General features: G+C 43.0%; 1 protein-coding gene across 1 annotated transcript in view; it reads left to right on the plus strand.

Annotated features, from left to right (window-relative positions):
* The window catches only part of ITGA2 (integrin subunit alpha 2), a 475911-nt gene that overhangs the window by 418084 nt on the left and 42481 nt on the right, over positions 1–15346 (plus strand). The window contains exons 24-25 of the mRNA XM_069221707.1: positions 12642–12744; positions 14715–14825. Coding sequence (XP_069077808.1) covers positions 12642–12744; positions 14715–14825 — 214 coding nt within the window. The remainder of the gene's footprint in view (positions 1–12641; positions 12745–14714; positions 14826–15346) is intronic.

The raw sequence follows: 15346 nt of genomic DNA on the forward strand, positions 1-15346 counted from the left end.
GTCTAATCCCTCATCTAATCATCATCTAATCATTTTTTTTTTAAACAAGTACAACAGACATGCCTTGGATTTGGTGATAATAGAAATGTTAATACCAAAAACATTCCCTCAATTGCACGGTTTCATAACCAGAAACAGTTTGATAATTACACAGAAGTACAACTTAATGAAACAGTGCAAAATGGAGTGCACAATTCTTCACTGTCTGGTTCAGATGGGTGGTTATAGGGGTCAGTTTATGCAAATGGGTGTAATGCTTTTTTTAAACTATTCTACAGGGCTTAAGGCAAATAGGCCAGACTCCTGATATATACTCAGTCTCTACACACTGAGGTGGTTACTACTTATAGTATTGGGAAACTGTGCCAGTAATGGTTAGAATACTCAACACTGTCAGCAGTAACCATTTATCCCTCCTTTCTGATAATATGGATTTGTGGGATCTTCTGTTAGGTCCCAGATCTCCTCAGTTTAAACATTTTTTATGCCAGTTATAATGAGCTATAGAAAGTTTCTTAACTAGAAGCTGTCGAACGTTAGCGACAAATTAATAAAAAAAACTCGGAAAAAGCTTTGCCCGTTTTCGATAATGGTATGACCACATTGTCTACTCGTATTTATTCATTGAATATTATTTCATCTGCCTTTGATGTCAATCAGAATGACATGCCTATCATTCAATATGGCTAGAGTCAGTTGAGACCGATTTTACAATTGAGTTGGACTTTGCAGGTTCTGAAATAAAAAAAGAGTGCCATTGAAGTATTTAAAATGTCACTGAATTAGTTTTGCCTTAAATTTAGTTTTTACTTTATAGTTAGTTAGTTTTGACATGTATGCAAAATGTAATGGCTGAAAAAGAAGTCATTAACACAATGCTCAACATACAATGTTTACAAAAGATAAAATTTTTAGTTGCTGAAACGCCTTCTGAGGTTTGGTAATACATGTTTTCATTTCTCTTTCAATTTCCACATTGATTTCACATCCTGATTTAGGCATTTTCAAAGATGCAGGTGTGAGGAGACAGGTACACATTTTCGCATGAAGACTGGTTCCTCCCTTTTCAGTACAGATGTGCACACAAGAACAAAGAGGCTTTGGCAGACTTCACAATAGTTGAGCTTCTTTAGGTCACTCATTGGTCTGTAATGCTTCTGTGGCTAATTTAGTGTGTTTTTTAAAGGTTTCCTGTACCATTGATCAAAACAGAATGTAGGCTGCTTTCTAATGGTAGCTATTCAATTTTGATTGATTAAAGTTTTGCAGAATGAATCCAGGTATCCCTTAGGTGGTCACAGTTTTCAAAGTTGTAATTTGCTGTATGCATATCTTATATCCTCCTGGGCATACTATCAGAGAAGTACGTTTGTGGCTCAGGGTCCCTGCACGTACCATTTACTTTGATAAGTTGAGCTTTTACGAACTCAACTGCCACAGCATTTCAGTGAAGTTGTGCACTCTATTTTTAATGTATCTAACACAGTTGGAGTAGCACACTTTTTTAAAGTGATTGGATCTGGACTAGTTTCTACCTTCCACACTTGCTTGGAGTAATTCCGTCCTTTCTGTATTCATTGTTCTCAAGAGTGTTTGGAGGCATTCTGACTCCATTGTTACTCCTTGCTGCTTGCTTGATTCTATTTTTTTGCTCCAAAATGGATGTCCGACAATGAGGCAACTGAATATGGGACTACCATATTCTGTGTCATGAATGCATGATACAGTAATTTGGAGAATCAGTGTTACTAGAATTTGAACGAGAGCTGGTCTCTGTTATTGCAGCTTGTCTGATTTCAGAGACTGTATCCTGTGTTTTACTGTCTCATTCAAGTGTGCAGTCGACTTCTGCCTTCTATGCAATTGTTGAGGTCTCTGGATAGAAATCTGCTTGTGCGCCCTTTGCAGTTGCATCAGCTGCGTTATCTCATGATGCTGCTTCCCTTGCTGCTAGATGCCTACTATCAACCACTTTTACTGGTGCTGGATTTTCCTTCCACTTCAGGTTTCCTAGCATATGGGCACGCTTAATGCTGCACTCCTAGCACTGTCACCTTCCACATCTGTTGAATGAGCTAGTGATGACTGTCTTCATCACCTGGATCTGCTCTTCGGCTTACTTCGATGTGATGTGTGCGGATATGCTTCTGGGTGCTGTTGGCACTTTGGAAATGGATGTTGTGGATAATTCAGAGATGCTATCCTCTATGTCAGATGCCTGTTAGTATCATGGATTGTCATTTTTGTTTTTCTCCTTCATAATACATGTGGTTTTCAATTGGTGCTTTTTTATAGGCTTTGAGTCTGTCTACACTGTAAAAGTATTATTATTATGAAATGCATGGCTTTTATATACACTTACTGCTGTGGCTATTTTGTTTTGCAAGAGTAATCTCCATATGACTAAGGAGAGGGTGTTGTAGGGATTGCAGTTAGTCTCAAAGTTCTATTGAAATCACTAATATGTGGATATCCTAGCTTGGCTCAGATAATGGTTGGACAAACAGTACTATGAACTTTGTTTAAGATAACTGTACCATCTAGCCAACCACAGCTTTCCAAGCATACTGCTTTATCATTTATATAGAGCTTGTGTATCTACAGCCTCCCATGCTATGAACGGAAAATGTTACTCTTTGAGTATCTGTTTTTTAAAGTGTAGCACTATAGATTCACAAGCACTCACCTTCCTCCCTGGCAACACTGTCTGGTGTATACCTCTGCTCTTAACATCCATTTCTTACTCTTACTATAGGGATGATCACCGTGCCACAGTCACTCACCACTCCATACATATGACCACTCACTGTACGAAAGACAACCCAGCAACCATGCACATTGTCCACAAAGAGAGGAGTTTGTATCAAAAGAGGCAAAGAGAAATGTTAAGGTTTGTCAATACCACAAACTCACATTCTTGTGGATGTTCACTTCTTTGCAAGGCTCAATATATCTGGAATGACAACTTCAAGCTCATAGGAGCACATTTATTACCACTTAATTTTACACCATGCTGGTCTAATAATAAGAATGAATAAATCAACAAGGCGAAGCCAAGATGGCTGACTGAGCATACATCTCTGCTCAGAGCTCTGATGGGCTACCGCTAATTACCCCCCTTGGCCCCTTCACTGTAATCAGGGGGCCCAAGTGCTTGAGGGGATGGTCCCTTCCCTGCGGAGCCAATTGTGGGGGTCCTGGGCCCATCTTCCTGGTTGGTCAGGTGCCTTTGCACTGGTGTGCAGCACACTGGTGTGCAGCAGACCAGAGCCATGTGGGAACGGAGGCAGCACCCAATTCTGGAGGAGGTGAGTAGCGGGCCACTGCATTGTGGCACACATTGCAGGCAGTGACTCGGGAGGGGAAAGCAGTGCTGGACTATTAGAAAGCTGAGAGGCCACCCTGGCGGAAGTGAGAGGTGCGGCCTAGAAGCTCATCTGAGCCTGCGAGAACTGCGTGAGAGGGGCCCCCGGGGCCATCTTCGCACAAAGAAACTGCAAGGAGTGAAGGTAGTGTGCCCAACTCTATTAACCTCTTCCTACATTCTAGCCTTATAAGCATGGGAGCTTTCCTCCCCCTCCCCTGTTGTGCACCGTGGGCTTAAAGCGGTGGCAGCATCGGAATGGAGTAGTTAATGGCCCCCAAAAGCAGAGAGTGTTTACATGCCGAAACAGAGGGTGCGCCCATGAACTAGAGCTGATTTGTTGGGGGATGGAGGCCCTTGAGGTTGGATATGAGGTGTCATCATAATTGCAAAGTCGGTGGCTGATACTCGTATTTGCGCTCCCGCCCAGCCCTCTCTGAGAAGATAGGAGGAATCTGGGCCACTAGCAGACGGGGAGTTGGTGAACAAAGATAGCTACAAAACATCTGCCCATACTGCATGTTAGAAATGGGGTCTTTGGTTGGCAGTCAGGTTACCCCCTGTCAAAGCAAGGACCCTCACTCTAGTCAGGGTAAGTCACACACAATCCAAATTATCCTGTGCCCACCCTATGGTAGCTTGGCACTGAAGAGTCAGGCTTAACTTAGAAGGCAATGTGTAAAGTATTTGTGCAATAAATCATACAATACCACAATATGACACCACAAAAATACACCAAATAGTGTTTAGAAAAATATATAATATTTATCTGGATAAATGCATGTCAAAACGATTAAAGATGAAATAAGCAAATGTAGGGATATCACTGAAAGTGATATCAAGTGTCTTTAAAGTTAAAGTATTACTGTAAAAGCAATAAAAAGTGTCTTAAGTTCTCCTAGAAACAACAAGTGTCTCTTGCAGGGCAAAGTACCTGGTTTGCATTGAAAAATCCTTGCAAGGGACTGCAGAGGAGGAGATGCGTGGAAAACAGTGAGTGTGCGTTGGTTTTGCCCCTTCGCACACAGACTTGTGTCGTTATTTTCCACGTGGGGAAGACGTTGCATCGATTTCTGGTGCACGGACTTGGATCCTCTTTGGGTTGCGGGTTTTCAGATGCCCTGGGGACGATGCGTGGAATCCTGGGCCTGTGGAGCAAAGTCACAGGGGCTGCGTCGATTCTGGTAGGCGATGCATGGAATTTTCTTCCGCACGGCAGGCACTGCGTCGATTCCTCTCTGGAAGTCAGGCAGCGGCATTCTGAGTCTGCTTGCGTCGATCCAATAGGGCCGTGCGTCAAAGTTCCGGTCGCGTCACGAAGTCGGGCTGCATCATTCCGGACTCGGCGTGCAGTGAATTTTTCACCGCAAGCAGGCTGTGCATCGTTCTTGGCAGGCGGTGCATTGGATTTTCGCTGCACGGGGATTTCAGCTGCAGGAGAGAAGTCTTTTTGGTCCTGAGACTTCAGGGAACAGGAGGCAAGCTCTATCCAAGCCCTTGGAGAGCACTTCTGCAGCACAGCAAGAGAGCAGGGCAACAGCAAGACAGCAGTCCTCTTCAGAAAGCAGTCAGGTGAGTCCTTTGGGCAGCCAGGCAGTTCTTCTTGTCAAGGTGCAGGTTCTGGTTTCTTTTTCATGAAGTGTCTGAGGTGGAAGGGCAGAGGCCCTGTTTTTATACCCAAATGTGCCTTTGAAGTGCAGATGACTTCAAAAAGAGGCTTAGAAGTGCACCAGGCCCCCTTCTCAGCTCAATCCTATCTGCCAGGGTCCCAGTAGGGTGGGTGGCAATCCTTTGTGTGAGAGCAGGTCCTTCACCCTTCCAGCCCAGGAACACTGATTCAAAATGCAGATGTATGCAAGTGAGGCTGAGTATCCTGTGTTTGGGGTGTGTCTGAGTGAATGCACAAGGAGCTGTCAACTAAACCTAGCCAGACGTGGATTGTAAGGCACAGAAAGATTTAAGTGCAGAGAAATGCTCACTTTCTAAAAGTGGCTTTTCTAAAATAGTAATATTAAATCCAACTTCACCAGTCAGCAGGATTTTGTATTACCATTCTGGCCATACTAAATATGGGCTTCCAACTCCTTTTAGATCAGCAGCTACCACTCAAACAATGTATGAGGGCAGCCCCAATGTTAGCCTATGAAGGGAGCAGGCCTCACAATAGTGTAAAAATGAATTTAGGAGTTTTGCACTACCTGGACATGTAAACTACACAGGTACATGTCCTGCATTTTACCTACACAGCACCCTGCTCTAGGGTTACCTAGGGCACACCTTAGGGGTGACGTATATGTAGAAAAAAGGGAGTTTTAGGCTTGGCAAGTACTTTTAAATACCAAGTCGCGTTGGCAGTGAAACTGCAGACACAGGCCTTGCAATGGCAGGCCTGAGACAAGGTTAAGGGGCTACTGAAGTGTGTAGCACAACCAGTGCTGCAGGCCCACTAGTAGGTTTTAATCTATATGACCTGGGCACATATAGTGCACTCTACCAGGGACTTATAAGTAAATTAAATAGCCCAATTGGGTGTGATCCAGTGTTACCATGTTTAAAGGGAGAGAGCATATGCACTTTAGCATTGGTTAGCGGTGGTAAAGTGTGCAGAGTCTAAAAACCAGCAAAAACAGTATCTCAAAAGTGGAGGGAGGCAGGCAAAAACAAGGCTGTCAGGTCTAACACTGCACATTCTTGGTCATAGCCTGTTGTTGACACGGCTAAATCGATAGAGAGGGCTAGACCACTGCTCATGTATTGTAAAATATCCTGCAGGGTAGACTTTATTAGGAACTGGGTTCCAGGACCTGCAGTGTAATCTACCTAGGCACGAATGCCTCCTAAAGCCAAAGGGGACCCGGGAACAGCCTCAAAACACTGTCAAACAATTGAGGAGGGCATTGTCGGAATGGCTCAAGGCAGTCACCGTGGAGGAGCTCATGCCAGGAGATGTTCCACCGCCATCTATCCTGGACATAAAAAATTTGATACCAAAGGGTAAAAAGGCAATCACCGAGAAAATTGATGGCATAGCAAACACAGTGGAGCTACTGCACCAAGATATGAACAAAACGAAAGAACAAGTGAAGGACTTGGGCATTAGGGCTGATGGGCCAGAGGAACTCTTGGGGGCCCATTCTAGTCAGCTAATAGAACAGATCCAGACGCAATTACATACGTATACTGGGCTGCCGGAGGTAACAGAGCCTACATCGGTGAGCAATTTCTGGAGACATGGCTCCCTGTGGTACTGCCGTAGTTGGACACTGAGGGAGGCTTACACGTGGACAAAGCACATAGAACCCCAGGTGGCAGGTCCAAACACGGCACACCGCCCAACATTTTGATCGCCTGCATGTAGATAAGATGGGTATATTGGCAGTGGCTTGTCAACAGGGTGATGTCACATTTAATGGGAACAGAATTTCCTTCTACCATTATTATGGTGTGGCTATCCAAAACAGGCGTACATCATTAATGGAAGTGAAGAGGAAGCTTAGAGACCGTGGGTTGGCTTATGCTCTCTGCCTCCGGCACACCACCAAGTGTACTTAGAGGGGAAAAGACATTTCTTCAACCAATGAAGAAGCCATGCAGTTCCTTGAGAGTCATTGAACATTTTGCTGGGGGGAAGGGAAACACACATTAGAATACAGATCTATAGAATCTGGGGGGGGGGGGGGGAGGGGATGCCAAAACAATTCTATGCAACCAAGGGGGGTACATTGCAGATGACTGAGCATACTATGCAAGTCAGATGGGGTGGATGTGAGGTTTGAGTACATTACTGCTTTGATATGTGTTTAACTAATGGTCACACTCTTCCTTGGGCACCCTACACCAGTGAATTTAGGACGCAATGCCCTGTAATGGAGAAGTTGACATGTGTGTTACTTGTGGAGGTCAGGTTGGGGAGGGCCACATGGGTGGTGTTACAGTTTTTGAATTTGAAGAGAAGTAGCTGAAACTATTGGTGACACGAGTATTTGTTGGTAAGATAGTACATGATCACAGAGAAGTATGCACTCCACATGTATGGGGGTAATGGTACTATCCTGGAAAATTAAAGGAATTCAGAATCCCATCAAGTGGCAGAGGATCTGGTCCTATGCCCATAAGCAGTGGGCAACAATAGGCATGTCACAGGAAATGCGTCTCTTACAGCAGGAAAATGTGAAAATACAAGGTAAATGGAGAGGCAGATTGTGGTATGCCAGCTTCACCTCCTCAGCACCCAGGGTAATAACATGGGTGGATGCTAGCATTCCCCTATGAGTAGATACTGAACTAAAGACAGCTATACAGGAGTTGTGGGGGCGATTGGAGGCACACCTACGGTACTACTAAATAGATATGCACCCAATATAGACACACCAGATTTTTTTGAAGGAGTGGTGCACCTTGTAGCACCAAATCCACATTATGATATCATCCGGATGGAGGACTACAATTGTGTACTGGACAGAGAGCTAAATAGCTCCAGGGTCATGGCCCAGCCACTAGGCATGGCCTCCAGTGCGCTGATGGATGCTATAGATACTATAAACCTACTGGAACTATGGTGGGTGACACAGACTAGAGACTTATATTTTTACTCACCCCCCCTGGCTCCTTCTCCAGGATCAATTACTTACTTGTGAACCCAGTGCAAGCTGCAAACTTTGGGGTGGTCCGATATCTAGACCGCACACTATTGGATCATGCCCACTGATGGCAGCGCTGATGGGACATGCCTATGTGGCACCGATGCCACAGTGGTGATTCCAGTCATGAGCACTACATGACCAGGTGTACACAGAAGAAGTCAGGGAAGCAGTGCACAAGTTATGCAGGGCAGGCATGAGGGTGGGGAACAAGAGGGAGGTCATTTCCTTATATACTCATTACATTCTGTTGACCCTACGGAATCCAGAGATGTCATGGTGTGCAGTTAATGACACAGTTGCTGAGGTGGAGGAACAGTCTAGGTTTAGGCTGAATGCGGCAAAATCAGTATTTGAACCCATGTGGAGAGAACGGATCCTGGGTGAGAGTCTTCCTAACCTATGGGTCTAAACAACCCCCGTTAAATACTTGGGGGGTATACCTGAGTTTGAATATGGTTGAAACGCATGACTCTAATGTGGGTCCCTTGCTCATTTCCCTCGAGCAGAGTGTGCATAAGTGACTATGGTTCCCAATGTCCCTAACGGGATGCATATTGATAAGCAAAATTATCATATTACCCAGAGTCTCCTATATGTGCTGCAGCATATGCCAGTGCGTATGCAGGATGCAAGTTCCCATTGACTAGATGAACTACTTAGGTTGCTTTACATGGGAAATGGGTGAGCAGGCATTAGCCTGGAGGTCCTGAAATTACCATGTGATAGTTGAGAATTACAAGTACTGAACTTCCGTATCTATTACTGGCCATCCAATCTTCAACATGTGGTAACATGGGTCCTGGAAGGGAAGACTGATCCAGTGACTTGACTCTTGACACGACTGACAGAACACGCAAGCTCCTGGCTCTACCTCTAGTCTATAGAAAGAAGAGGGCGATCCTACCACTGCAGGTTAGGTCTACACTAGACATATGGGAAAAGGCCTCTCAAAGAGACAGTGATGATTATATATGCAAGCAACAACTGATTCCCTGGTATATGGCAATTAGTCCCATGCTGCCCCTCTTTTTACAACACAGGGAGGGAGGGAATATCTTGCAAACACTTGGGGACCTCTAGGAGGATGATTGCTGCGGCTATTTGAAAGGCCTAGGTTGGGTTCCCACAGGAACCAGACATTCACATACTGAATCAAACTATGCTGGAAATGGAAGGAGAAGGTAAACTGGTCACCCAACCATATGCACTATTACTACCGAAAACTGTCCCCTGTATGGGTGCATTGAAGATGCAATGGGAAAAATATATAGGTATGGAATTGCAGAAACGCAAATGGATTTATATACTGGGCAACTGCAGGAGGTTCACATGCAATGCGAGGCTGAAGCTGATACATTACAAGAGCATACAAAGGGACTATGTTACACTGCACTGGCTGCATAAGATTGACCCCACTAAGTAATGTCCTGAATGCAAGACAACAGTCGGAAGCTATGTACACATGTGTGGGCATGCCCAGGGGAGAGGGAATTTTGGGAGACATCGGGAGATCTGACCAAACTACTACTGCAGCCGACAATCCAACTTTGTTTGCTAGATGTGGTGACCCGGGCAAAACATGCTAAATATGCAGAAAAGATTCTAGAGTTGGAGTTCACTGTTGCAAAGCAATGCATAGCTAGACGATGGATAACAAACTGACTACCCACTTGTAAACAATGGCTGTGAGAATATGCCAGATGGGTGTATAGTGAAAGTGGGTGTGACACAAATTAGTGTACATGGAAACAGTACAGGGGTAAGGTCAGAATGAGATTTAGCAGAGGTTCGTTCGCAGCAGGAAATGGAGAATCAAATGGAGGAGCAAGTCAAGGAGCCTGTAGAAGGGTAATCACATATTACTGAAACGGAATTATCAAAATAGTGATCATATGCTCACTGAACTCATGAATCTACTTGTACTGTCTAGATGCTATGTATCACTGGACACCCATATGTGATTGTGGTGCCACGCTCCTTTTCAAGACTATTGGGGTGGAGAACTGAGGGCGAGGTACAGTTAGGACATTTTTGTCTGGTTGGATACCTAACAACTTAATAAAAGAAATATGGAAAAAAAATATGCATAAATCGATTTATAAAAATAAATTCACATTATGTGAACTGTAAATGTGATTCTGCATTCAAAATCAATACTATTTACACACCTACATTGACCATAGCAGCACAAATATCTTTGTGAATAGGGTCCACTGACTAAATTCGTTGGAAAGTGAGCCATTAGTCCTCCGTCTACGGTCAACTTACCATGCCTCCACCTAACTCACCGTCTCAAATATCCCCATCTAGCATGATTGGGCTCTCCTATCTTCAGACCCTGGAAGATACTAAAATGAGGTGATAAGCTGAATCACCAATAATCCACAAGCACTTCAGGCAGGACATCTTAATTCTCTGATTTCCACATTTACCACTCAGTGAGGTTTTTTAGCTTGCAGTACCTTGCTTGAGTATGGCTCATTTGATACAAACAATCTCTCATACACATCTCGGACAAAGTACCAATGTAAAAGTTCTTCTTTACTCACTCACCTTTTCTCCAATCCAAAGTTTTTGTCAGCAGCACCGCTTTTTCCATTTGAGCTTCTTTTAAAAATTTATGAGAAATTATCTTATCTAATGTCGCCTTTCCTCTTTGATAAGCCTAATTAAATATCACTTTTTAATTCTAAACTCCTGACCTACCTTGAAGCATTTTATCTCATTTACCTCTGAAACTGTATTAACTGGAACACACAGGCCACACACAAGCTTTATCACAGAGTATAGTTTTGCTGCTCAACACCCAAAATTGCCTTATGGAGAAATAGAGAAATCTAATGATTTGACTGCAGAGTGTAGCCCAAGAATGTGGTTCCTGAAAACCATAAGTAAACTTCCCTTTCACAAAAAAAAATATATAAGTCCTTGTAATCCTTGAAATTCCATGTTAGGTAGGTGGTAAACATTGTGCATGGGCGAGTCACAGTGTCAAATAATGTATTTAAATAATGAAGTCAGCCCACTGCTTCTGGTTCTCATTGCCATGAAAGATACATCTGCCATTACTGTCTACCCCAGCTCAAATGAGTCCCAAATGATCCACAAATACACACAGTCCCTCATTACGAGTCTGGCTGTTCTTGGACCGCCAGACTTGCGGTGCGGGTCTTACCGCCACCGGGCCCACAGTAAAGACAGCCATATTTTGAGTTTGGTGGTTTGGACGAAGCCCGTACCGCCAGGGCGGTTGGACTGTCGGGCCAGAGGTGAGCACATCCAGCCGGGTGGTAGCCATAATACCGCCGTTGGTGTTACTACTCAGAAGACCGCCAGCATTATTGTGGAGGTCGCACCACTACAAAAATGCTGTCGGTCATCCACCCACCCGGTCACAGGAATCTCCATTCCTGTCACCGGTAAACACCCCCCCACATAACCACACACCTACATTCACACACTCCCACTCACCCACGCATTTGCTTACATACACCCCCACACACTTGCACCCAAACACACGCTCAGATACACCCAATCACTCGCACACACGTACTCAGACACATACACCAGCACACACGCACTCAGACACCCCATTCCCCCCTCCGTTTTCACACAAACATACACACACTCACACACACAGACACCCCCTCCCCTCCCATTCATACACAGACACCACACACATCCATACCTGACACCCCCACCCCCTCTCACACTGACATACACTCACCCCCACTCACACATATGCACCCCCTCCATATTCATGCACACCCCCACCCTCTCCACACACACATCCATTAACATCCACACACTTCCATACAAACACCCCATCTGCACACTTCCATACAAACACCCCCACCCGACCGCACGTATACACAGACACCTCACTTACACACATATACACACAGACACCGCCACTCACTCGCATACTTACATGCGATTAAACACCCCCATTCGCACACATACATGCACTCCGACAGATACCCCAACCCCTCTGCATATAAACTCACATGCACTCGCAACCCAACACCCTCTCCCTTTCATTCAGACACACACACCCTCCAACCACACCCATAGAGCTACAAATACACGCACACTCTACACACATGCGCACAACGCCCCCCTCCTTTTCAGATGGTCCACCTACCTGTCTCAGCGAGGCGGTTGTCCCGGAAGGGATGGGTATCGGCATTTCCACCACCAGCACCACACCGCCGTTCAGGAAACTGCTGCACCATATTACGTATTGTAATACGATGGGCGGTATCCTGTTGGCGTGGCGGTGCTGGTGGTGGAAACGCCTCTCTTCCACCACCAGCGGAAATCTGATCTATATAACTGATAATGTGGCGGTCTTGAGAAAAGACCTGCCTAAGTCCTAAAAGAGAGCTAGAACAAGGGTCTTGAACTGCTTCCTGCTTTTAGGATTAATGATCCTAAAAGCCTGCCCCTACCGATCCTTCAAATGATTCCAACCAACTGAACTACAAATCTATTATTGATGTTACAGTTATATTTGTTTTACACATCTGTGAATGTAGTTCTTGCCCTTATGTTCCACTAGCTGTTAAACAATTATTTGTGGTACAGTTTTTTAATACTATATTCAAATGATAACTTAATGCTTCTGTCTCTAGGGTTACAAACATAAATTTCTATGAAGTGTACTCTAATGAAAATGTTCCTTCTACCATAAATAATCTTGATGACATTGGCCCAGAATTCAACTTTACATTAAAGGTTAGTATCACAATGAATGTGTTCTCAGAGAGATGTTGGTGATGCATGTTATGTTTAAATAAATTCATTATATAATGAACAGATACTTTGCAATCATGCCGTCGCAACATATATTGTTTAATACAGCAAACAGTGTTTTAAGAGCTAAACATAGTTAATAGTCTTAACAATACTCTCTTCCTGTATTTGACATTAGCAACATTCCAGAACCTTTCAATCGGGTGAAATAGTTCATGGCTATATATCTCTTCCAACAATTTGAGCACAAAAAGTGTATTTTTTGGCTCATAAATTGATTTGAAGCAATACAAATTCAGACCATCTCTTACTTTTATGGAACTGTGACCAACATTCTGCTAATACACAGGATGAAACAATGATTACATATATGCGGCCCTTATAATAACAATGGTTTAAAGAGGTGGAAATTATTATTTACTGTGCAATCAAACTGTTTTTCCATGTGTTTCAAAACTTAAAAATTCTTGACAAAGGAACTTGAAAAGTGCTATCGGACTTCACTGAAATCTTTGAATTTGATAACAAAAAAGAATGTTAGCAGTTTGAAAAATGTAAATATTTATGAGGTATTATAAATTCTGGTTAATGTGTGTAATTGTTGGTAAAGGCAAAAAAATCAAAGACCAGATGTAATAAAGCAGGTTGTGGTTCCAGACCTCACGATTTGCTAAATCACAGAATTTGTGACCACTCTTTTTAACTATGTACTAAAACCCTTTTGCAATTTGAAAAAGCCTTTCCGAATTGCAATGGGGGTTCATGACTCTAGCCACAATGGAAGTTAAAATGTTCTATAATGGTGTTAAGAGATCCAAATGTGAAATTGACTGTAAAAAATGAAATTAAATATCTGCAATGAAATAAATCATTAGTTTATGATTTCATTAAACATTTGGAATAGGTAATGTATGTGTTATGCAGATTTTTCAAGAATCGTCAAAATATCCAAATTAATAAAAACACTAAAATATTTAAAAATATTTTGTTTAAAAAATTCAAAATGGTAAGATATCCAAAAAAGTAAAAGCTCTGTTGCTTCATTTGGACAGGTATAATTATTCCAAAAATGACCCAAAGTGTTTTACCACCATTTTAGCTTGGTTTAGACAACTAAATACAAAAAGATTGGTTTTAGTTAAGGAGTTTAATGTTGTTTTTTATAGATACAAAATGTTTCTTAAAGTGTTTGAATCAAAACATAGATGTTGACATAGTTTGACTGTTAATATTTGCATTTAAAAATGTTCACTTGAGCTAGTTTCTAAATTCATCAGTTTCCGTAAAGCATTGAACAACCCTGATCATCTCTTAATGGGGGGAAAAGCTTTTAGGCCTTGGATTACCCAGTGCTATCATCTATGTATTGACATTTCATCAGTAGTTGATAATTATTCAGAGGTCTACATCCTGTACCGTTACCTCAAGAATTCTAGTCTAGTCAAGATAAGGTTGCATTCTGACACCACAGGCAAAATGGCCTTTTCCAATTACCTCTATCCCAATCCATGTCACGCATCTAGTGGTCTTAAAAAGATGTACGAGGTACACAATTTCCTCTCAGGAAATGTGCGCATTCTGTTTTTAGCATAGTCTTTTTAAGTCAGTAAATATGCAATGTCTGAGAAGCTGATGAAGACAATTTTTTTTTATTGTGGCCTAAGTATATTGATATATGGCCACCTAATACATACACACAAAGATAACTCTATATTTGTTATTTCTCCTTGTGCTCAAAGCAGCACCCATTCTTCCTCTGCCTTCCTTAGCTTAAAAACATTGCATCACTAGTGCTAAGCCACCAACCCAGACAACATTTCCATCATTTAGATGACATCCAGAAGAAGCAAACGCCATAAATGCATAGAGGGATATAGACTACATAGCAATATAGCCAATAACTATGGGCAAAATCGTCTTGTCCTTTCCTAACCTCTGTCTTTCCTTTCTAGGTTACAACGGGGACTATTCCAGTGAAAATGGCATTTGTAACTATACATCTCCCAGAGATGACCAAAAAAAAAAATATGTTGCTGTACCTAACAGCGGTGGAGACAGACCAGGTGAATACACGTGACTTTTCTTTTATGAGGAGTAGCTTCAAAATGAACAAAAGAACAGGCATAATTATTTTAATATATATATACATATATGGAAACAGATGGGAGCACCCTGCCTCACACTCCTCCAGCATGCAGTCAGCCCCATTGCATCATGGTAAATGCAGTACAAGTTTGTTTGTACTCCATAAAGTAGTCTGTAGTTGTTCACCTTAGTGGGTGCAGCAAGTGCTGTATATCTCTGGACACGTGTTTCTTCATTTAGCCGTTCATCAGCAGAGAGCAGCTTTGTCTGTGGGGTTTCTGGAAATGCTGCCAAACGTCCTCTCAGGTTTCTGTACCACTCACTGGCAGGCAGGTGATTTAACCAGAGCTCATCAACTCACTGTCTCAAGGGAGCCTTCTTAAACAGGAAACAGATGGGTGCACCCTGCCTCACACTCCAGCATGCAGTCAGCCCCATTGCATCACGGGTAATGCAGTACAAATTTGTTTTTACTCCATAAAGTAGTCTGTAGTTTTTC

Source organism: Pleurodeles waltl, chromosome 1_1, assembly GCF_031143425.1.
Source record: "Pleurodeles waltl isolate 20211129_DDA chromosome 1_1, aPleWal1.hap1.20221129, whole genome shotgun sequence".
In the NCBI taxonomy this organism is placed as follows: Eukaryota; Metazoa; Chordata; class Amphibia; order Caudata; family Salamandridae; genus Pleurodeles; species Pleurodeles waltl.